General features: G+C 38.9%; 1 protein-coding gene across 3 annotated transcripts in view; it reads left to right on the forward strand.

Annotated features, from left to right (window-relative positions):
* LOC126263658 (oxysterol-binding protein-related protein 9) overlaps positions 1–19,740 on the forward strand; it is a 518,089-nt gene that overhangs the window by 439,770 nt on the left and 58,579 nt on the right. For all 3 annotated transcript variants that reach the window (XM_049960765.1, XM_049960766.1, XM_049960767.1), the window contains one exon: positions 2,255–2,417. In XM_049960765.1, coding sequence (XP_049816722.1) covers positions 2,255–2,417 — 163 coding nt within the window. The remainder of the gene's footprint in view (positions 1–2,254; positions 2,418–19,740) is intronic.

The following is a 19,740-nucleotide window of genomic DNA, read 5'->3' on the forward strand; positions in this document are numbered from 1 at the left end:
GTTTATTTGTCTTACTCATTCTCAGTATCAGATGCCTTACTGCACGACCATAGCTCAGTGGATGCACTTCCAAATGTTATGCCTGTAAGAGAGATATTATGCATACATCAGCACCAAAAGATGGCTGTTCTATATTGAGAGACATATGCCACACCCATTTTTGTAAGAAAAACTGGTTGTGAAGTAGGAAAAGCATGTAGGTTGTAAAATATGATGAGAGTTTTGGGAAAGTTACGCAATTTCTTCTTTTCCCATAAACTTTTTGCTGCGTACTGTCATTGTATGTTACTTCAGTTTTCTGTATACACCAATCTATCATCTGACACCACTTAGTGAAGGATGCACAATCTACCTGCTTGGGAATATGATTTACAAAAACAAACAGATGTAGAGAACACCATTAGGAACTGGAAACAGTGCTTTTGATAATTTCTTTCAGGGTGAAAAGACAGAGGAAACATGTAGCCTATGTAGATTTGGAGTTCATTTAATTATTACCCTGTCTCAGTAAACATATCTTATAAGGGGAATCAGATTAAATTTGCATGAATTGACTTTGGCCCATCAGTTATTGTCCAGACTATAAACTACTGCGAAACAATTCCTATTTTTTAAAGAAAATTACAAGTGTAGTTCTTTACAGACTTGTTAACTGCAGTGTAAATAAATGAATGTAGCTGGAGTTGATTATAACAGAGGAGCTAGGCAACACAAGGGCTACTTTAAAAATAAAATATTTTTTTCATTAGAACAACTCTGCTGTTGTGGCATTAGTTATCTCAGCAACTCTAGCAGGCAGACTGAGAATCGACCTCGCAATTTACAAATAATTGGTCGGACTGTTAATTCCACAATGTCTACCTACACAGTTCTCTACAAAATCTTTTTAAGTTCCTCTATGGTCTCACATGTGGAAAAAGTTCTAAGTCACATTATGAACTGGAATCCTGAAAAGTCACTTCCGCTGTTGGCCACTTGCCACCAAGAAATCAAAATCGTGCAAACTTTACAAACTTGTGTCCTGAAGGCAGAGTAACTCACCTTTCGACTTGGAGCTACTCTCCAGTCTGAATACCAAAGTCTTGTTTATATGCATTACCCTCACTTTAACTTGCTTCCTTTTTGTTGACACTGTTGTCTCTTCCTCAGCATCCTAGTGATGTGCCTTACTTTACAATTTGATGTAGCTTTTGGATCAATTGATCAGCATCAATATGATGAGTGTCACATCAGATTTCACTTAAATGTGGATCAGTATGATATGAAACACTATGTATTGTAAATGAATAGATCCTCACAAAATATTATCTGAACATGAATATTCTATTATTAACTTAAGACAAAAAAAAAAAAAAATCTGGATATTTTTGATATTAAGTAAGGATGCGTAAGTTCAGAAAATAATGTGACCTAGTTTTGCATGCTGTATTGTGCGCATTAAATGTTGTATGCATTAAATGTTTATAAGTGTGATATGATAGAATTTCCACATCAGTCATCCCTGGTCAGAGTTCCATATGTGCATCAGTGAAGGAGCATTAGTGCCAGCTGGCCAAGCCCCACAGACCAGCCCAGCTTTGATCCCCATGTACCTGCTTCAGTGTTAAGTAACTTTGTCCACTTTGAGTGGCACAACAGAGAACATTTTATTAAATAGCAGCACTTTCAGCTTTCCTAACAGCAAATACCTTGATCCTATATGTCCAGTACACTCAAAGACATCCTATCCTTCAGTATTTCAAAATGAAATACCACCTAAGTTTTCTAAGCCAGATTGTGAGCTTAGAGCTTAAAATTTGTTCTCTATTCTGTGCTCCTCTCCAGAATTCTGTATCACATTTAACACTCATACTCAGGAGTTCTCTTGTAATCTTTTGTGTGAGTTGGAACATGCTGTCCAAGCTACTCAGATCCTCATTGTCCATACTGTAAATACAGGTCCATTCAAATCAAAATGCATGTTCATACTGTAAACTCGCATTATCTCCTTTGGAAATGATGCTTTATGCCATCCCAACAGAAGTAGTTTCTTTCTGTGAAGGAATAATGCAAGGCACTTTCCGTGGATTCTTCCAAACAGCTTCATCAGTGGATCAGGAATGCATCAGTGGAGGTAAAGAAGAATAATAAGAATCGAAAAAGATAAATTTATTATTTTTGTGGTGCATGTCAATTATACTTTTCTTTACCTGCTAAACAAGAATGTGTTGTAAATATTTTATTGATACGATGTGTCTTTGCTTCTTTTCTTCAGTTGGGTCAATGGAGAATCATGGGTCTGTTGTTGCACATCTGCTATCCCAAGTGAAGATTGGTATGGACCTTACCAAAGTTGCTTTACCCACATTTATCCTTGAGAGGCGATCCCTGCTGGAGATGTATGCTGATTATTTTGCTCATCCTGATGTGTTTGTAAGGTGAGATGGTTTCTATATTGTAACAGGAAGATTTCTTTTTGGGAGGCACATAAGATTGCAGCACATAATGCACATTGTAGTTCTTAGGGTAGGCTTACACTGCAGCCTAGCTGCTGGGACATCGCTGCTTGCTGCTGCTTTTGTTCCCCACTGGCAACCTTTATCCTGTCGATGTTTATAGTGCTATTTGAGTGGATTACTGCAGTGTGTGAAGCAGAAACTATGTTCTGTGGAATGTCTGATGGCGGTAATAGTGGATCATTCATGACAAAAATGTGATTATTGAAAACGAGAAAGAAGAGGTGGTATGGATGCATTCTTCGAATATAGCTTGTCCACACTGCAGATACTTTCAACAGCTCAGAAATTATCTAGGACCATTACAAATGTTAATAGAATAAAAACTCCTTCAGTTGTCAGCAGGGACATAGATATTGAGGAGGTCCAACCTGCTTCCATTTTGTGTTTATTTAAAGTCGCTCATGTTAAAATATGGCAGTTATTAATTATAAGGGATATGAGGTTAAATTACTGTCATGGGTGTTAGATTGCAAAGTTTGGCAGCAGTGAGATGTGCCACAGTGTCTATTAGGTTCCAATGCCAAGTTGAGCTTTGGCGCTCTACTTATTGGAACATTTCACGGTGACCATCTTTCTGTTTTGACTGCTGCCAACTCTAGTGATCTAACAGCGGTAGCATTATAGTATTGGGGCAAACTCATTTAACGTGTATCAACTGAAAAATAAATAGTATAACGAGTGTGTTTCAACATGAACTACTCTGTGATATGCTTCCAAAAAACCCTGTTAGCGTCTTGTTTAATTAATACCAGAGCCATGGATTCTGCATGATGTGTGCCTAAATCAATATCATTGTGTAGCATATTGCCTGCTTTCTTTGCACCTCTCTCTCCACTGAGGTCAAAGCTTAACACACCACCAATGAATATCAACTTCTGTTGATATCTGTAGAGTGGAGCTACGGCATCTGAGATAACTAAGAAAAAAAGGTTTAGTCATGATAATGATTACCAAAAGGTAGAACACTTCTAATACTTCAATGAAGTAACAACAGTATACCCACAGGCACCTACAAGGGGAGGCAGTAGGGGACACTTGTGCTTCCCCTCCCCCCCTCCTCCCCAGAAACTGGGGTACAGAGTTTTTATTCATATATTGAGTGGATAACGATCAGTTGTCCGTGATATAATGTGTTTTTTTATGCCACATATTTTGTTTAGGTCATGTGACATGACTTGTCTTGAAACAGTCCAACTCACTTATATAAAAAATGGGAATTGTAAAGTGGTGGCTGCATCCTAGGGTCATTGTCCAATCACCAAGCATGTATTTGTTTACAAATAAAAGTAGAGTCTGTGGAACTCCTAAAACATTTCTTCACACTGATAGCAAGAGCAGAATTTTAGAACTTAGCATAACAGATGTGTTGGTTGGCCAGTTCATCAGAGGTGATATTTCACAGTAAGTTCTTTTTATTTGTATTTTGGAGGAGTGCAGTTTTACTAAATAATTGTATTAATTTAATCATGCTAGCCTTACATGACAATAAATGTAACTTTTGTGTGATCCATTCGGTACTGAGGTTGTGGGATTACGACTTAAATAAACCATAAATAGTCTGTTTATAGGGCCTTTTAAATGGATTAAAAATAAGTTTGATGCTCCAGAAGACCCATTGGGGAACAACACTTCAAGAGTGGAAATGTGACTTTATATGTACTGTAATGTATAGAATAATGTTTGTAATCAAATGGAAAATGTTTCATTACTCAATTATAGGGATGAAATTACTATGCCCATATGGCCTGCTGTATGGGGGAAGGGGGAAGCCAGAGAGTAGCCATACTATAGTTTGGCATACCAAAATAAAGACTTTTTCTTTTGATTTATATTTCATTCCGGTACTGGCTATAAAGGACAGCCCACCCTTCCCTGACATGCCACAGCTACAAATTATGCTTTAAAATATGCAATTTTGATAGCATTCCACATTGTGTTGCCGGCCGCGGTGGTCTAGCGGTTCTAGGCGCTCAGTCAGGAACCGCGCGACTGCTACGGTCGCAGGTTCGAATCCTGCCTCGGGCATGGATATGTGAGATGTCCTTAGGTTAGTTAGGTTTAAGTAGTTCTAAGTTCTAGGGGACTTATGACCACAGATGTTGAGTCCCATAGTGCTCAGAGCCATTTGAACCACATTGTGTTAGTCTGGAAAACAGCAAAAATTGATAACAATGTTGAAGCAAACTGAAAACTGTTGAATACGCCAAAATCACTTAAATCCAGCATGGCAGATCTGGTTTTCTGCCATAAGCCGTAGCAGTATAGCATATTCAGTGGAATGTTACGGGGAGAAATTTGCCACAGTGTTGAGATTTGCAGCTTCTGTTATGTACTGAAGACTTGCTGTGATGGAAAGTAACAAGGTTTCGTAAAGGCTCTTCGGGGCTATGTTCATTTTCACTTCTGGTACTTATCTGTAGCTGTGAATGTGAACAGAAATTAAATAATGAAACAGTTCAAGGTCAAGCAGTTCATTGTGTGATGGCTAATGCAGTGCCACTTACAATTAGTGTCAGCTCATATAGATTGGCGAGCACAGTGTAAGCATCACGAAAACTTTAGAATTACATTGATGAATTCGTAGGGTGTACAAAGTAAGATGCTGCAAGGTTACGACATGGCCATCACCCCTTTTCATTTAAAGCTAAATAACTTCAAAATAAAAGTGTAGAATCAGAAGTCACCACATCTGAATCACAATCTTCAATTTACCGAATGGAGCTAATCGGCCAATGAAAAAAACAATAATCTACTGACTGCCATGCTAATACTGTCAGCGTTAATAGTTACCTTGTCCTAGTGAGTAAAATAATGCAGTAATATTATTTTATTTTATTTTGTTTTTATTTTTTGAACAGGTCTGTTGTTAGGAGCTGGGGTTCCCAGACAATGATACGCAAGGACATTTCAAGTTGTTCTCATACAAGTAAACAAAACACGTACTGCTATAAGTAAAATTATTTGCTTATGTTTCTTTACTTCATAGTAACGAAATGATTGATAAGAGTAACATCTGTATAATGTTAAGGAAAATGGATTGATCATAGAATGTTTGCTTTGGCCTATACGTAGGACACAGGAAGGTCAGATTGTATCTTCCTCACACCGCCTGTCATAGTCATCACTGCTTTGGCTGGGAGTGATTCATCTTGTTTTGACGTTGATGTTTTGATCAAATCTATTCAGTGTTTATACGAAAGTTTTTTTGCTGCTTTGCAACTGCTGCCAGCTTACACGGTGCACCAATGTGTGGTGCTGCAATAGTCATTTACACAGTGAATGGTTTATTGTTGCTTTGCTGGGTATTACATTGAATGGTATCATTGTATGGAGAATGTTTGAGTCTGGAACAGGAAAGAAGTTCCATTATCCAACAGTAAGGTGAACTGAAGACATGTCTTCTAATATTGAAGAAACATAGTTAATACAACTAAAAGAGTGGATTTACTTCGCTCTTCAAATGGTCTATAGTACAGATGTCACAAATATGGCGCAGTAACTTTTTATTGTACATTCTGACCCTCATGAAGATACGTGAGAAGAGTTTGTATTTCCAAGCCACTTAAGTCAATAAACATTTTCAGATTGAACTTTTATTTTTTTAAAGTAGTTATTCCGTGGAAAAAATGTTGGTGTTTGTACAGATAAGCCCCAGGCAATGTATAGTCACTTAATGGGGCTGACAGCAAAAGTGAAGGAAGTTGCACCTGGCTGTTAAAGCACACACTGTATGATATGTATTGGCCGCCAAGTATATGACCGAAGCCCCAGAACTCTTGATATTGTTTTAACAGACCCTGTAAAGGCTATAAACTGCAACAAGGCAGGGGCTCTAAACTCAGAGTTATTCATACCATCACGTGGCGATATGGCTCCTACGTACTGAAGTAAGATGGCTCTCTTGCGGAAAGATTTTAAACAGAATATTTGAACTGAGGTCCAAGGTTTTTATGTCTCTCAGTGATGAAAACACTGGTATATTATACGAAGAATTTTTCATTGATAATCAAAAGTTACCGATATCGACCTATTTCCCTGATATCTTTGACACGGTTCATATTTTAAATACGGGTCTGCAAGGAAGCAGCATGACAACTTTCTTAGCAGATAACAAAATAACACCTTCCAAGATAAAGTTGACTGTTATTAGTTCACAAGCACTGAACAGCAAGTTTTTTGCATTACCTACTCGTATATTATTTTTGGCAAACAGTGAACTAGTTCCCATAGAAGATTTTGTTTGAGACTTTATTACACATTTAGAGGTTCTTCAAAGAAGTTAAGAAAAGCCCTTTCCAAAAATTGCACAAAATATGACTGGATAAGAAATCCATTTTGAGGAAGAAGTAATCACGAAAGAAACTTTCATCGATGTGACTAGCAACAGTACAATCCAAGGTGCTTGCGAATAGAAAACTCTGCTACCTTTTTGGATGGGAACAAAAGCGAATATGGTTCTCCTTCTTATCCAATTTTTAGTGCCATGTGTTACTACCTACATGTGTGAAAGTGTGTTTTCTTAGTTATTGTACTTTAAAAATAAATACAGAAACAGCCTTAATGCTGAAGAGGACTTGGGAGTGAAGTTAAGCTTAATTGAGAAGAATTATCAAGCTCTGACTAAAGATAAACAGCAGCATGCTTCCAGCTGAAAGACCCAGGTGTTCCTTCATAAGAATCTAAATTTGAAAACTGTTTAATTACGGATTTGGAACTCTGATTTAGTGCTGAAGTTTGATTTGTGCCTGATTTTTTTCCCTCTAATGTACTAAACTCAATGTTCAGTGTACTACTTTCTTGCACAACTGGTTTATATTATTTGTAATATATGTTAAATTTTATTCCTTTCTTGTTCATTGACTATTTGTATCAGAATAATTTAATTTTGTATTATTTGCCACAAATAAGTACCACATGTCAGCATGAATGACTGTAAAAAAAAGTGCTTCCTTGAAAACTTATTATTTGTGAGTGTCACATTTCTACCATACACAGTAGTTGGTAGGCATGGCACAAAAACTACTAGTGTCTTGTCAGCACTGAGCAAGATGGCGAAAATTATTACTCCCATACCATTCCTCACCCCTGCGGCAGTTCTTGCTCATCCTTTTGCACCCATCTTCATTCCTCCCACACCCCATCTGGAGGATTACCAGTCAGTCTGTGGAATTTTTAAACATTTCATTCTCTGTAATTTCTTATTTTGTAGATCACACACTAGAAAACACATTCTAGAAAATCACCTTACTTAGCCTACTTTCATTCTTTTTCCTTAACACATGGCATTTATGGTTATTTTAGCCCTACAATACCACATATCGACACCGAACATTTCCCATGTTTATTGCCTCTTTTTGGGAACTGTCATGGAGCCAACATCTCAAAAAATAACTTTGCAACCACAAATTAAATCATTTTTTCAAATTGGCGAAACTGGAATCGCCCAATGAAGACCTTAAAGAAAGTGCTGAAGAAATGAAAAGTTTAGGAAAATAGTTCTAGTTTCACTTCTTGTTTCAGTCTGATGTAATCAGTTCAGAAGACGGAAACTATGGTATTAGCTTTTCTCCATTTCTTCATTTATTGACAGAAGTAAGTTAACCAATGCTGACTGATTTGAAATATTAAAGAATATATTGTCATGCGGTGAGAATGAAAGCATTTGAAATGGAATGATGCATAACATGCAGTCTGCAGGCACTAAGTAGGAGCGATTTACGGAGCCATTTACATCAGCATCAATAAGCATCACAATTTTTTTACTGCAGTGCCTTCATTTCCATTCATTTGTCTCGGAATTTTTAGTAGATACAAATTGTGTTCAAATTCTAAATGTTGGAGCAATTTATGACCATATAGCTACTGATATTTTGGGATACGGACTTGAATGAACATCTTATACTTCAACAGAACTGAACCCCCCCCCCCCCCCCTGCCCTCCCTACCACCCCTCCCCCAGAAAAAAATCTGTGTCCCTTTCTTATTTATTTCACGACTGGTTTCGAAGCCTGAAGCTCCTCCTTCAGCTGCCATCAACAATGAATCAAGTAGGGTAGCTACTAGCTTACAAGAACTACTAAGCTGATGTATCAGAATTAAAGGTAAAGCTGTGAAAAGCGGTATTGCTCACATAATTAAGAAAATGTAAATGTGGGCCAGTCAGTCATGAGGGATCACTTCCATACCAAACAAATGAATGGGACTGGACAAAACTGAAAAAATTAATAAATAAGTAACTGAAGCAGTGTGTAGCAGCCATTGAGGTGGGGAACCGAGATGATAGCTGAAAATGTGGAGAAAACGAGGACTGACTGGTCTATCCACTGTGGTTTACAAGACTGGTAAAAATAAAACTAAAAGTATAAAAATAAATATAATAACACGCAATGTAAATGTTCAGCAAAAATAGCCAAAAGACAAAGTGACAGAATGCATAACAGTAAAAATAAAACTAAAAACGGGTATTGGATAGTATCCAAAAGTTATGCAATTTAACAACGACTGCTAAAGTGCTGCATGAGAGTGATGCCAACCGATATCATCGGTAACTGTGCATAGACTCATCTTTTAACAACTAAAATAATGTTTACATATAAAAAGCTTAGTCAGGATTAAAACAGTATACACAACTGGAAAAGCAATATAAATGTATGACACCACAGTACATCTACATCTACATCTACATTTATACTCCGCAAGCCACCCAACGGTGTGTGGCGGAGGGCACTTTACGTGCCACTGTCATTATCTCCCTTTCCTGTTCCAGACACGTATGGTTCGCGGGAAGAACGACTGTCTGAAAGCCACCATGCGTGCTCTAATCTCTCTAATTTTACATTCGTGATCTGCTCGGGAGGTATAAGTAGGGGGAAGCAATATATTCAATACCTCATCCAGAAACGCACCGTCTCGAAACCTGGCGAGCAAGCTACACCGCGATGCAGGGCGCCTCTCTTGCAGAGTCTGCCACTTGAGTTTATTAAACATCTCCGTAACGCTATCACGGTTACCAAATAACCCTGTGACGAAACGCGCCGCTCTTCTTTGGATCTTCTCTACCTCCTCCGTCAACCCGATCTGGTACGGATCCCACACTGATGAGCAATACTCAAGTATAGGTCGAACGAGTGTTTTGTAAGCCACCTCCTTTGTTGATGGACTACATTTTCTAAGCACTCTACCAATGAATCTCAACCTGGTACCCGCCTTACCAACAATTAATTTTATATGATCATTCCACTTCAAATCGTTCCGCACGCATACTCCCAGATATTTTACAGAAGTAACTGCTACCAGTGTTTGTTCCGCTATCATATAATCATACAATAAAGGATCCTTCTTTCTATGTATTCGCAATACATTACATTTGTCTATGTTAAGGGTCAGTTGCCACTCCCTGCACCAAGTGCCTATCCGCTGCAGATCTTCCTGCATTTCGCTACAATTTTCTAATGCTGCAACTTTTCTGTATACTACAGCATCATCCGCGAAAAGCTGCATGGAACTTCCGACACTATCTACTAGGTCATTTATATATATTGTGAAAAGCAGTGGTCCCATAACACTCCCCTGTGGCACGCCAGAGGTTACTTTAACGTCTGTAGACGTCTCTCCATTGATAACAACATGCTGTGTTCTGTTTGCTAAAAACTATTCAATCCAGCCACACAGCTGGTCTGATATTCCGTAGGCTCTTACTTTGTTTATCAGGCGACAGTGCGGAACTGTATCGAACGCCTTCCGGAAGTCAAGAAAAATAGCATCTACCTGGGAGCCTGTATCTAATATTTTCTGGGTCTCATGAACAAATAAAGCGAGTTGGGTCTCACACGATCGTTGTTTCCGGAATCCATGTTGATTCATACATAGTAGATTCTGGGTTTCCAAAAACGACATGATACTCGAACAAAAAAAATGTTCTAAAATTCTACAACAGATCGACGTCAGAGATATAGGTCTATAGTTTTACGCATCTGCTCGATGACCCTTCTTGAAGACTGGGACTACCTGTGCTCTTTTCCAATCATTTGGAACCCTCCGTTCCTCTAGAGACTTGCGGTACACGGCTGTTAGAAGGGGGGCAAGTTCTTTCACGTACTCTGTGTAGAATCGAATTGGTATCCCGCCAGGTCCAGTGGACCTTCCTCTGTTGAGTGATTCCAGTTGCTTTTCTATTCCTTGGACACTTATTTCGATGTCAGCCATTTTTTCGTTTGTGCGAGGATTTAGAGAAGGAACTGCAGTGCGGTCTTCGTCTGTGAAACAGCTTTGGAAAAAGGTGTTTAGTATTTCAGCTTTACGCGTGTCATCCTCTGTTTCAATGCCATCATCATCCCGGAGTGTCTGGATATGCTGTTTCGAGCCACTTACTGATTTAACGTAAGACCAGAACTTCCTAGGATTTTCTGTCAAGTCGGTGCATAGAATTTTACTTTCGAACTCACTGAACGCTTCACGCATAGCCCTCCTTACGCTAACTTTGACATCGTTTAGCTTCTGTTTGTCTGAGAGGTTTTGGCTGCGTTTAAACTTGGAGTGAAGCTCTCTTTGCTTTCGCAGTAGTTTCCTAACTTTGTTGTTGTACCACGGTGGGTTTTTCCCGTCCCTCACAGGTTTACTCGGCACGTACCTGTCTAAAACACATTTTACGATTGCCTTGAACTTTTTCCATAAACACTCAACATTGTCAGTGTCGGAACAGAAATTTTCGTTTTGATCTACTCTTGCTAAACAGATAAACCTTCCTCCCTTTTTTTATATTCCTATTAACTTCCATATTCAGGGATGCTGCAACGGCGTTATGATCACTGATTCCCTGTTCTGCACATACAGAGTTGAAAAGTTCGGGTCTGTTTGTTATCAGTAGGTCCAAGATGTTATCTTCACGAGTCGGTTCTCTGTTTAATTACTTGAGGTAATTTTCGGATAGTGCACTCAGTATAATGTCACTCGATGCTCTGTCCCTACCACCCATCCTAAACATCTGAGTGTCCCAGTCTATATATGGTAAATTGAAATCTCCACCTAAGACTATAACATGCTGAGAAAGTTTATGTGAAATGTATTCCAAATTTTCTCTCAGTTGTTCTGCCACTAATGCTGCTGAGTCGGGAGGTCGGTAAAAGGAGCCAATTATTAACCTAGCTTGGTTGTTGAGTGTAACCTCCACCCATAATAATTCACAGGAACTATCCACTTCTACTTCACTACAGGATAAACTACTACTAACAGCGACGAACACTCCACCACCGGTTGCATGCAATCTATCCTTTCTAAACACCGTCTGTACCTTTGTAAAAATTTCGGCAGAATTTATCTCTGGCTTCAGCCAGCTTTCTGTACCTATAACGATTTCAGCTTCGGTGCTTTCTATCAGCGCTTGAAGTTCCGGTACTTTAGCAATGCAGCTTCGACAGTTGACAATTACAATACCGATTGCTGCTTGGTCCCCACATGTCCTGACTTTGCCCCGCACCCGTTGAGGCTGTTGCCCTTTCTGTACTTGCCCAAGGCCATCTAACCTAAAAAACCGCCCAGCCCACGCCACACAACCCCTGCTACCCGTGTAGCCACTTGTTGCGTGTAGTGGACTCTTGACCTATTCAGCGGAACCCGAAACCCCACCACCCTATGGCGCAAGTTGAGGAATCTGCAGCCCACATGGTCGCAGAACCGTCTCAGCCTCTGATTCAGACCCTCCACTCGGCTCTGTACCAAAGGTCCGCAGTCAGTCCTGTCGACGATGCTGCAGGTGTTGAGCTCTGCTTTCATCCTGCTAGCGAGACTGGCAGTCTTCACCAAATCAGATAGCCGCCGGAAGCCAGAGAGGATTTCCTCCGATCCATAGCGACACACATCATTGGTGCCGACATGAGCGACCACCTCAGATGTAACCACAGTACCAGATGTAATAAAAATAAGAGAGAAGTAAAAGGGCTGTAAATTAGAACAACAGAAAGCTTGTAAAGAAACTAAGCCTAAATGTAGTGAATGACAGTACTAAATTAGGGTACAGTATGGCTGGTGTAATGACTGAGTTGTTAAAATGAAATAACGTAAAATATATTATGCGAGTATCAGCATTAAAATAATTTGAGCTACTGAAAATAATGGAAGTTTGGAAGATCCAGAAAGTGGATGTCATTTAATACATAAGAAACTCATAATTATTTAGAATAAACTTATATTTAAGAATAGTTTGTTCATTTAATGTAAAAAAGTCACAACAAATTTTCCAGTTTATTTTAAATATTATTTAACCAGAATAGTTTGAGGTATGAACATTTGATTGTATATTATTAACTTTATGTCCAGTAAAGAGCGATTTGTAGACCTACATACTCTGAGGTAATATTTTGCAGCTATTATCCACTTTTACTTCATACACTGCAACTATCATATGAAGATTTTGGAGTTGTTCTAACAAAAAAAAGAAAATATAACAATGAAAACAATCAATTAGTGATAAAGTTATTTAATTGGATAGATAAAAAATCTGCTCAACAATTGGTGGCAGAATAGACACATAAAAGATTGTTGTGATTGGCAAGCTTTCAGAGCCAGTGGCTCCTCCTTCAGGCAGAAAGGTTGAAGGGGAAGGAAGAAGGGTGAAGGAAAACGACTGGAGAGGTCTAGGAAAAGGGATAGATTTTGGTCTCCCATGAGCCGCAGTTGTTGGTGACTTTCCCAAAAATACCCATTTTCCTAGGTGTCTCCAGTCCTTTCCCTTCACCCTTCTTCATTCCCCTTCAACCGTTCTGCCTGAAGGAGGAGCCACTGGCTCCAAAAGCTTGCCAATCACAACAGTCTTTTATGTGCATTTTTTGCCGTCGCTTGGCGAGTAGATTTTTTGTCTTATAATTTGAAAAAAAGGAAATGATAAATTAAGTGAAACAGAGTGACTAATATCCAAAAATTACTGCACCTAATATTATCCATCAGGGGGTGGTTACTATGATCTGTATGTGTCTGGTCCCATTGAAGTAAGTTTATGCAAATTGTCGCTTACAGCACTCACGATATTACTGTCGGCAAATGGGTTTTTGGTTGGTAGGATGCTGTGAAGTGAGATGCAAACTATCTCTTAAAAGTACTAGTATTCACTGAAGCGCCAAAGAAACTTGTATGGGTATGTGTATTCAAATACAGGATGTGGTGCTGCAGTCGACAACGCCTAGATAAGACAAGTGTCTGGTGCATTTGCTAGATCGGTTACTGCTGATACAATGGCAGTTTATGAAGATTTAAGTGAGTTTGAACATGATGTTATAGTTGGTGCATGAGCGAAGGGACACAGAATCTCCGAGAGAGCGATGAAGTGGGGATTTTCCCATACAGCCATTTCATGAGTGTACCGTAAATATCAGGAATCCGTTAAAACATCAAATCTCTGACATCGCTGTCACTGGAAAAAGATCCTTCAAGAACAGGGCCAATGATGACTGAAGAGAACCATTCAACGTGATGGAAGTGCAACCCTTCTGCAAATTGCTGCAGATTTCAATACTGAGCCATCAACAAGTATCAGCTTGTGAACTATTCAACGAAACATCATCGATATGAACTTTCGGAGCTGAATGTCCACTCATGTACCCTTGATGACTGCGTAACACAAAGCTTTATGCCTTGCTCGGGCCCATCAACACCGACATTGGACTATTTATAACTGGAAACATGTTGCCCGGTCGGACGAGTCTCGTTACAAATTGTATCAAGCGAACGGGCATGTAGAGGTATGGAGACAACTTCATGAATCCATGGACCCTACATGTCAGCAAAGGACTGAGGGTCTCTAATGGCGCAGGGTGTGTGCAGTAAGAGTGATATGGGACCCGTTGTACATTTAGATAAGACTCTGGCAAGTGACATGTACATAAGCATCCTGTCTCGTCACATGCATCCATTCGTGTCCATTGTGCATTCCAACGGAGTTGGGCAATTCCAGCAGGACAATGCGCACCCCACATGACCAGAATTGCTACAGAGTGGCTCCAGAAACACACTTCTGAATTTAAACTCTTCTGGTGGCCATCAAAGTCCCCAGACATGAACATTATTGAGCGTATCTTGAATGCATTGCAACATGCTGTTCACAAGAGACCTCCACCCCATCGTACTCTTACGGATTTATGGACAGCCCTGCAGGATTCATAGTGTCAATTCCCTCCAGTACTACTTCAGATATTAGTTGAGTCCACGCCATGTTGTGTTTCGGCACTTCTGCGTGCTCGTGGAGGGCCCTATACAATATTAGGCGGGTGTACCAGTTTCTTCGGCTCTGCAGTGTAAGTGAAGAATCTAGGAATATACTACATATTGTTCATGCAGCCATTGCGAAAATAAGATTAATTTAATTACAGCTTGCGCAGTAGCATTTAAGAAGTTACTTTTCCCACAGTCCTTACCTTAATATGTGGTACGGTGGGAAGTATTCTCTGCCATGCACTTCACAGTACTTTGCAGAACATGGATATAGTTGGAAAAGCTGAAGCAGATGTAATCTTGTGAGAAACTGCGCAACGAGCAGCAGTCCAGCACAGCAAAAGCTAGAATGACCTTAAAGCTACCAATCACGGTTCAAATTTCAAGACTGATGGTGAGGGTTGCAGTGCAATACTCAAACTAACTCACATGACAAGGATAGTAGTGAGCAGCGGGGTAAGCTGCAGTAGTGGCGATGGTGCTGGTTGAAGGTGACTGTTACCCGTGATAGGAGGGCTCATAAAACGTACAAAGTGGTGTTGGTTTTTTTTGTTTTTAACTCCAAACAACTAAATACCTTGAAAAAATGTGCATCATATGAAAAAAGTGTTAGAGGGACGCTGAGTTCTTGTTTTATTACCAAGAAAAGGGGCTGGCCAGTACGTACCTTCAGTGGGGGGGGGGGGGGTTGGGGTTGGTGGGGGAGGTGTGGAATTCAGTACTGTAAATCTGTAAATAGACACACATCATAGTATAAGGAAATTATTTTTGCTCTCTGAACTATTAGTTCTTCTTTCAGAGAGAAAAGAGGGTTAATTTGTGGAAAGTTACAGGGAGATTACAGTATGACAAGTACCTCCCTCTTGGGAGGGGTGGGTCCCTCTAATCCTGAGGGCCTGGTAACTTGCCTCTCATTTCTAACCACTCCCATTCGTTTCTGACTGAGGAAGAAACTGATAATTCTGAAAGATACGATACCTTTCTTGTACTTCCAGGTGTGCCTATCGGTAGTACTGGAATTTAGCCCACTGAAGTAAGTACTGGCTAGTCATTATGAATGCCAAAGTTGAATATGCAGTTTTTTAATTAAAAATGCACAGTTTCTTAGTTTCTTTTCCTGCATTGGGTAATATTTTCCATATATATATATATATATATATATATATATATATATATATATATATATATATATATATATATATAACAGAGGGAAACATTCCACGTGGAAAAAATATATCTAAAAAGAAAGATGATGAGACTTACCAAACAAAAGCGCTGGCAGGTCGATAGACACACAAACAAACACAAATATACACACAAAATTCAAGCTTTCGCAACAAACTGTTGCCTCATCAGGAAAGAGGGAAGGAGAGGGAAAGACAAAAGGATGTGGGTTTTAAGGGAGAGGGTAAGGAGTCATTCCAATCCCAGGAGCGGAAAGACTTACCTTAGGGGGAAAAAAGGACAGGTATACACTCGCACACACACACATATCCATCCACACATACAGACACAAGCATGTGTCTGTATGTGTGGATGGATATGTGTGTGTGTGCGAGTGTATACCTGTCCTTTTTTCCCCCTAAGGTAAGTCTTTCCGCTCCCGGGATTGGAATGACTCCTTACCCTCTCCCTTAAAACCCACATCCTTTCGTCTTTCCCTCTCCTTCCCTCTTTCCTGATGAGGCAACAGTTTGTTGCGAAAGCTTGAATTTTGTGTGTATATTTGTGTTTGTTTGTGTGTCTATCGACCTGCCAGCGCTTTTGTTTGGTAAGTCTCATCATCTTTCTTTTTATATATATATATATATATATATATATATATATATATATATATATATATATATATATTTAATAGTGATTTAACATTATAAGTTACTACATAAAGTTAAGGTAATCAAACACTGAAACTGTTGCCTCTTCGATATGGAACATTAGCTTAGTTGGAAAAGTTAGTCCACATGGTCAGAAGAGATGTGTGTTAGTTATTTACTTATCTGCCCTATAGAAGATGAATAAGCAACTTCTTCAATATATATATAGGTGGAAAATTTCTTCAAATTTATCTCAATGTGATGAAAGGAAAAGATGTTCATTTACCGTATTTACTCGAATCTTAGCTGCACTCGAATCTAAGCTGCACCTGAATTTTGAGACTCGAAATTCAAGGGGAGAGAAAAGTTCTAGGCTGCACCTCCAAATCGAAACAAAGTTGGTCCATTGTAATATGAGACACAATTAGGTCAAATGAATGATGATACAGCTACAGTAGTTTGGTTCGAATCGTAAGCTTAGCAGTTAAGCTTTACCAGGTAGCCATTGGTATGCGCTACGCGCTCCGTCCGTATTTATACGGGTACCCATCCTTTTTCATGCGCTTCGTCTGGTTTGAATCGATTGCTTATTTTTCTTTGATCTGATAAGTGCCGTTCTCTTTGTTATAGGTGTTTACGTCACTCTAAACTGAAAATGGATTACTGTACTGTGTAATGCATTGTTTGTCGCATTTTGATAGTGCGTGTTTATGGCCTGTCGCCGCTCGCGGCATGACTTGCTTTTGTGCGCGCTACCGCCGCTTAAAAAAAAAGAGGAATCGTCTCATTAGCGAAACAATGGCAAGAGACTGCTATTTGTTGTTACTTACACCGCTGCTTTCTTTGATAATGATCAACAAGAACCAGATAATAGACTGTGTATGATAGAAGATGTTCTGAACGAGAGTTTAGCGAAAATTTTTCTCCGTTTGAAAATCTTTGCAGACGCCTCTTTAGTACATTACATTCTGTACAGAAATTAGAGTTATCTTAGATTTAAAAATCTAGTCAATTGCCGCGCTTCATTTCTGACTGTATCACTATTAGGCATAAGAATAATATGAATATAAACATGACATGATATGTATATACTTCCGCGTTTGCTGTTGTCTCACTCTAGTTTCGTAGTTTATTAGGCAGATAGGATTTAAATGAGATAGTAGCAAACATGAAAGAATACATGGCAAAATGTTTATATTCGTATTATTCTTATGGTGAGGAGAATACTGCATGTGGTTCACAATTCATAAAAGTTCCTATTAGCAACCATCTCGTCTCACAGGTAGGAAAGAATTCAGAATGTAGAGTTGGCTATATTGACAAACATCCCAAAGTCTTGCCAGCCGGATTTTCGTAGTACATTGAAATGCTGCTACATTCGAAGATGAACAATACGGAATTTGTATTTACTTCGCTGGATAATGTATGAAAATACAGTGGTCGAAACTCGGGGCGGAGAAAAAAGCTCGTCTTCCACCTTTTTTTTTTTTTTTTAAATTTATTTACTGACGCGGAGGTTTTGGTATTTATCTTTGTGCCTGCAAAGCATGCCTGTGTAGCGCTATGTATATTCGACAGCGGACATTAGTTGTGGCAGCACCTACCAACATTTTTCAGAACTTCCGCTTACTTTGCACTCGATTCTAAGCCGCAGGCGGTTTTTTGGATCAGAAAAACCTGAAAAAAAGTGTGGCTTAGATTCGAGTAAATACGGTAGTAACAAGGAAGATCATCAGGAATTGTCATGCTCAGCAACTGTGTAATGATTATAATCAGGGATAAACACAGCGAATAGCCACATATCAATCTGTATTTTATTGCAGGTGTAGCTAGGTTTCAGCTCGATCTGCAGTAAAATACAGATTGATACACAACTGTTTACTGTGTTTGTCCCTGATTTTAACAAAGAAGTTGTTGAAATTGTGTGCTTCAATCTGCTAATGGTAGTTGTTTCGTATTGAATCTGTGAGTCTCTTCATACAATACTGTTTGTTACCAAGATAAAGCTTAAGAAGATAATTAATGCCATCACTTGATGCTTATTTTATGCTGTATATAATCAAGAAATAAAACACTTTGAGAACTTGTATAAGCAGCTGTAACATACATATTCGTTTAGTAAAATAACTGACATTTATTTGCTTTGATAATTTTTATTCTTTAGTGGCACTTCAGCAAAATTTCCCTGAGTGAGAAATGTGAAATCAAAAATCATCTTATTTGTAATTTTTTTTGTAAGCTGTCATCCAATAAGAAAAGCATCACAGATGGGATGTTGGCCCCTCATTGACTGGTTTCCTGCTCATTTTAGGCATTTTCTCTTAATTGAATGAGTGATTAGTGGAAATAGTTAAGAAGTGCACCAGAATTACTTAATTTATAGTGCACAAGTATTCATGCTCTCTGTTCACTAATGGGTTAGCATATAATGATATTGTTGTGTGAAGAAAGACAGAAAACAAATTATGAGGCAGAATTGATTGCGGGTATTTACCTCCAGGAGCTAAAATATGTATTACTGCAAGCAGACACACATAAAAGTAAAACTGGCACACTACCTAGCTTTTGGAACTAATAGTCCCTTCACGGGGGATGGGAAGGGAGCGGAGCAGAGGGGAGGGGAGGTGAGGTTTGGGAAAGTTCAAAAAAAGAAAGGAAGGCATGTCACTCAGATCCCAGCATAAGGTACCAGAGCCTGAGAGCAAGTACTGAAAATCATGCAGCACATCACCCATACTATTTTGATGATGAAAATACTAACCTTTTAGAACAGAACAGTTGAATTGTAACTTTTTTCACATTTTTCACTAAATACTTAATTCTGATCACAGATTATTAATAAACACGCACATCCCTTTTCTTTTTAGTCATTAGCACTCTGGCTACTTTTATAATTCAATCAATCACTCTACTTGGCATGCTAGCCTTGACTTGACCCCTATTTCTGATGACAGATATTTGGTACACACTTACGTTTATCCGTTTTACATTTTTACTTAGCTTTCAGGCCTACTTTTGTAAGTTCAAAAAATTGCTTTATTCCACTATGCATGCTACCCTCAACTCAACTCGGGTTTCCACCAGAGTCTTCACTTACAACAAAGTACACAAAAGATACAGAGAGCTTACTATGGTAAGCTTATGTTCTCCCACTAAATCTTTTTTGAAATTTAGAAAAGTTTTTGGGAAATAAAAGAAAAAACAAGAAAATTACTTCAGGTCAGGAA

Source organism: Schistocerca nitens, chromosome 6, assembly GCF_023898315.1.
Source record: "Schistocerca nitens isolate TAMUIC-IGC-003100 chromosome 6, iqSchNite1.1, whole genome shotgun sequence".
NCBI lineage: Eukaryota > Metazoa > Arthropoda > Insecta > Orthoptera > Acrididae > Schistocerca > Schistocerca nitens.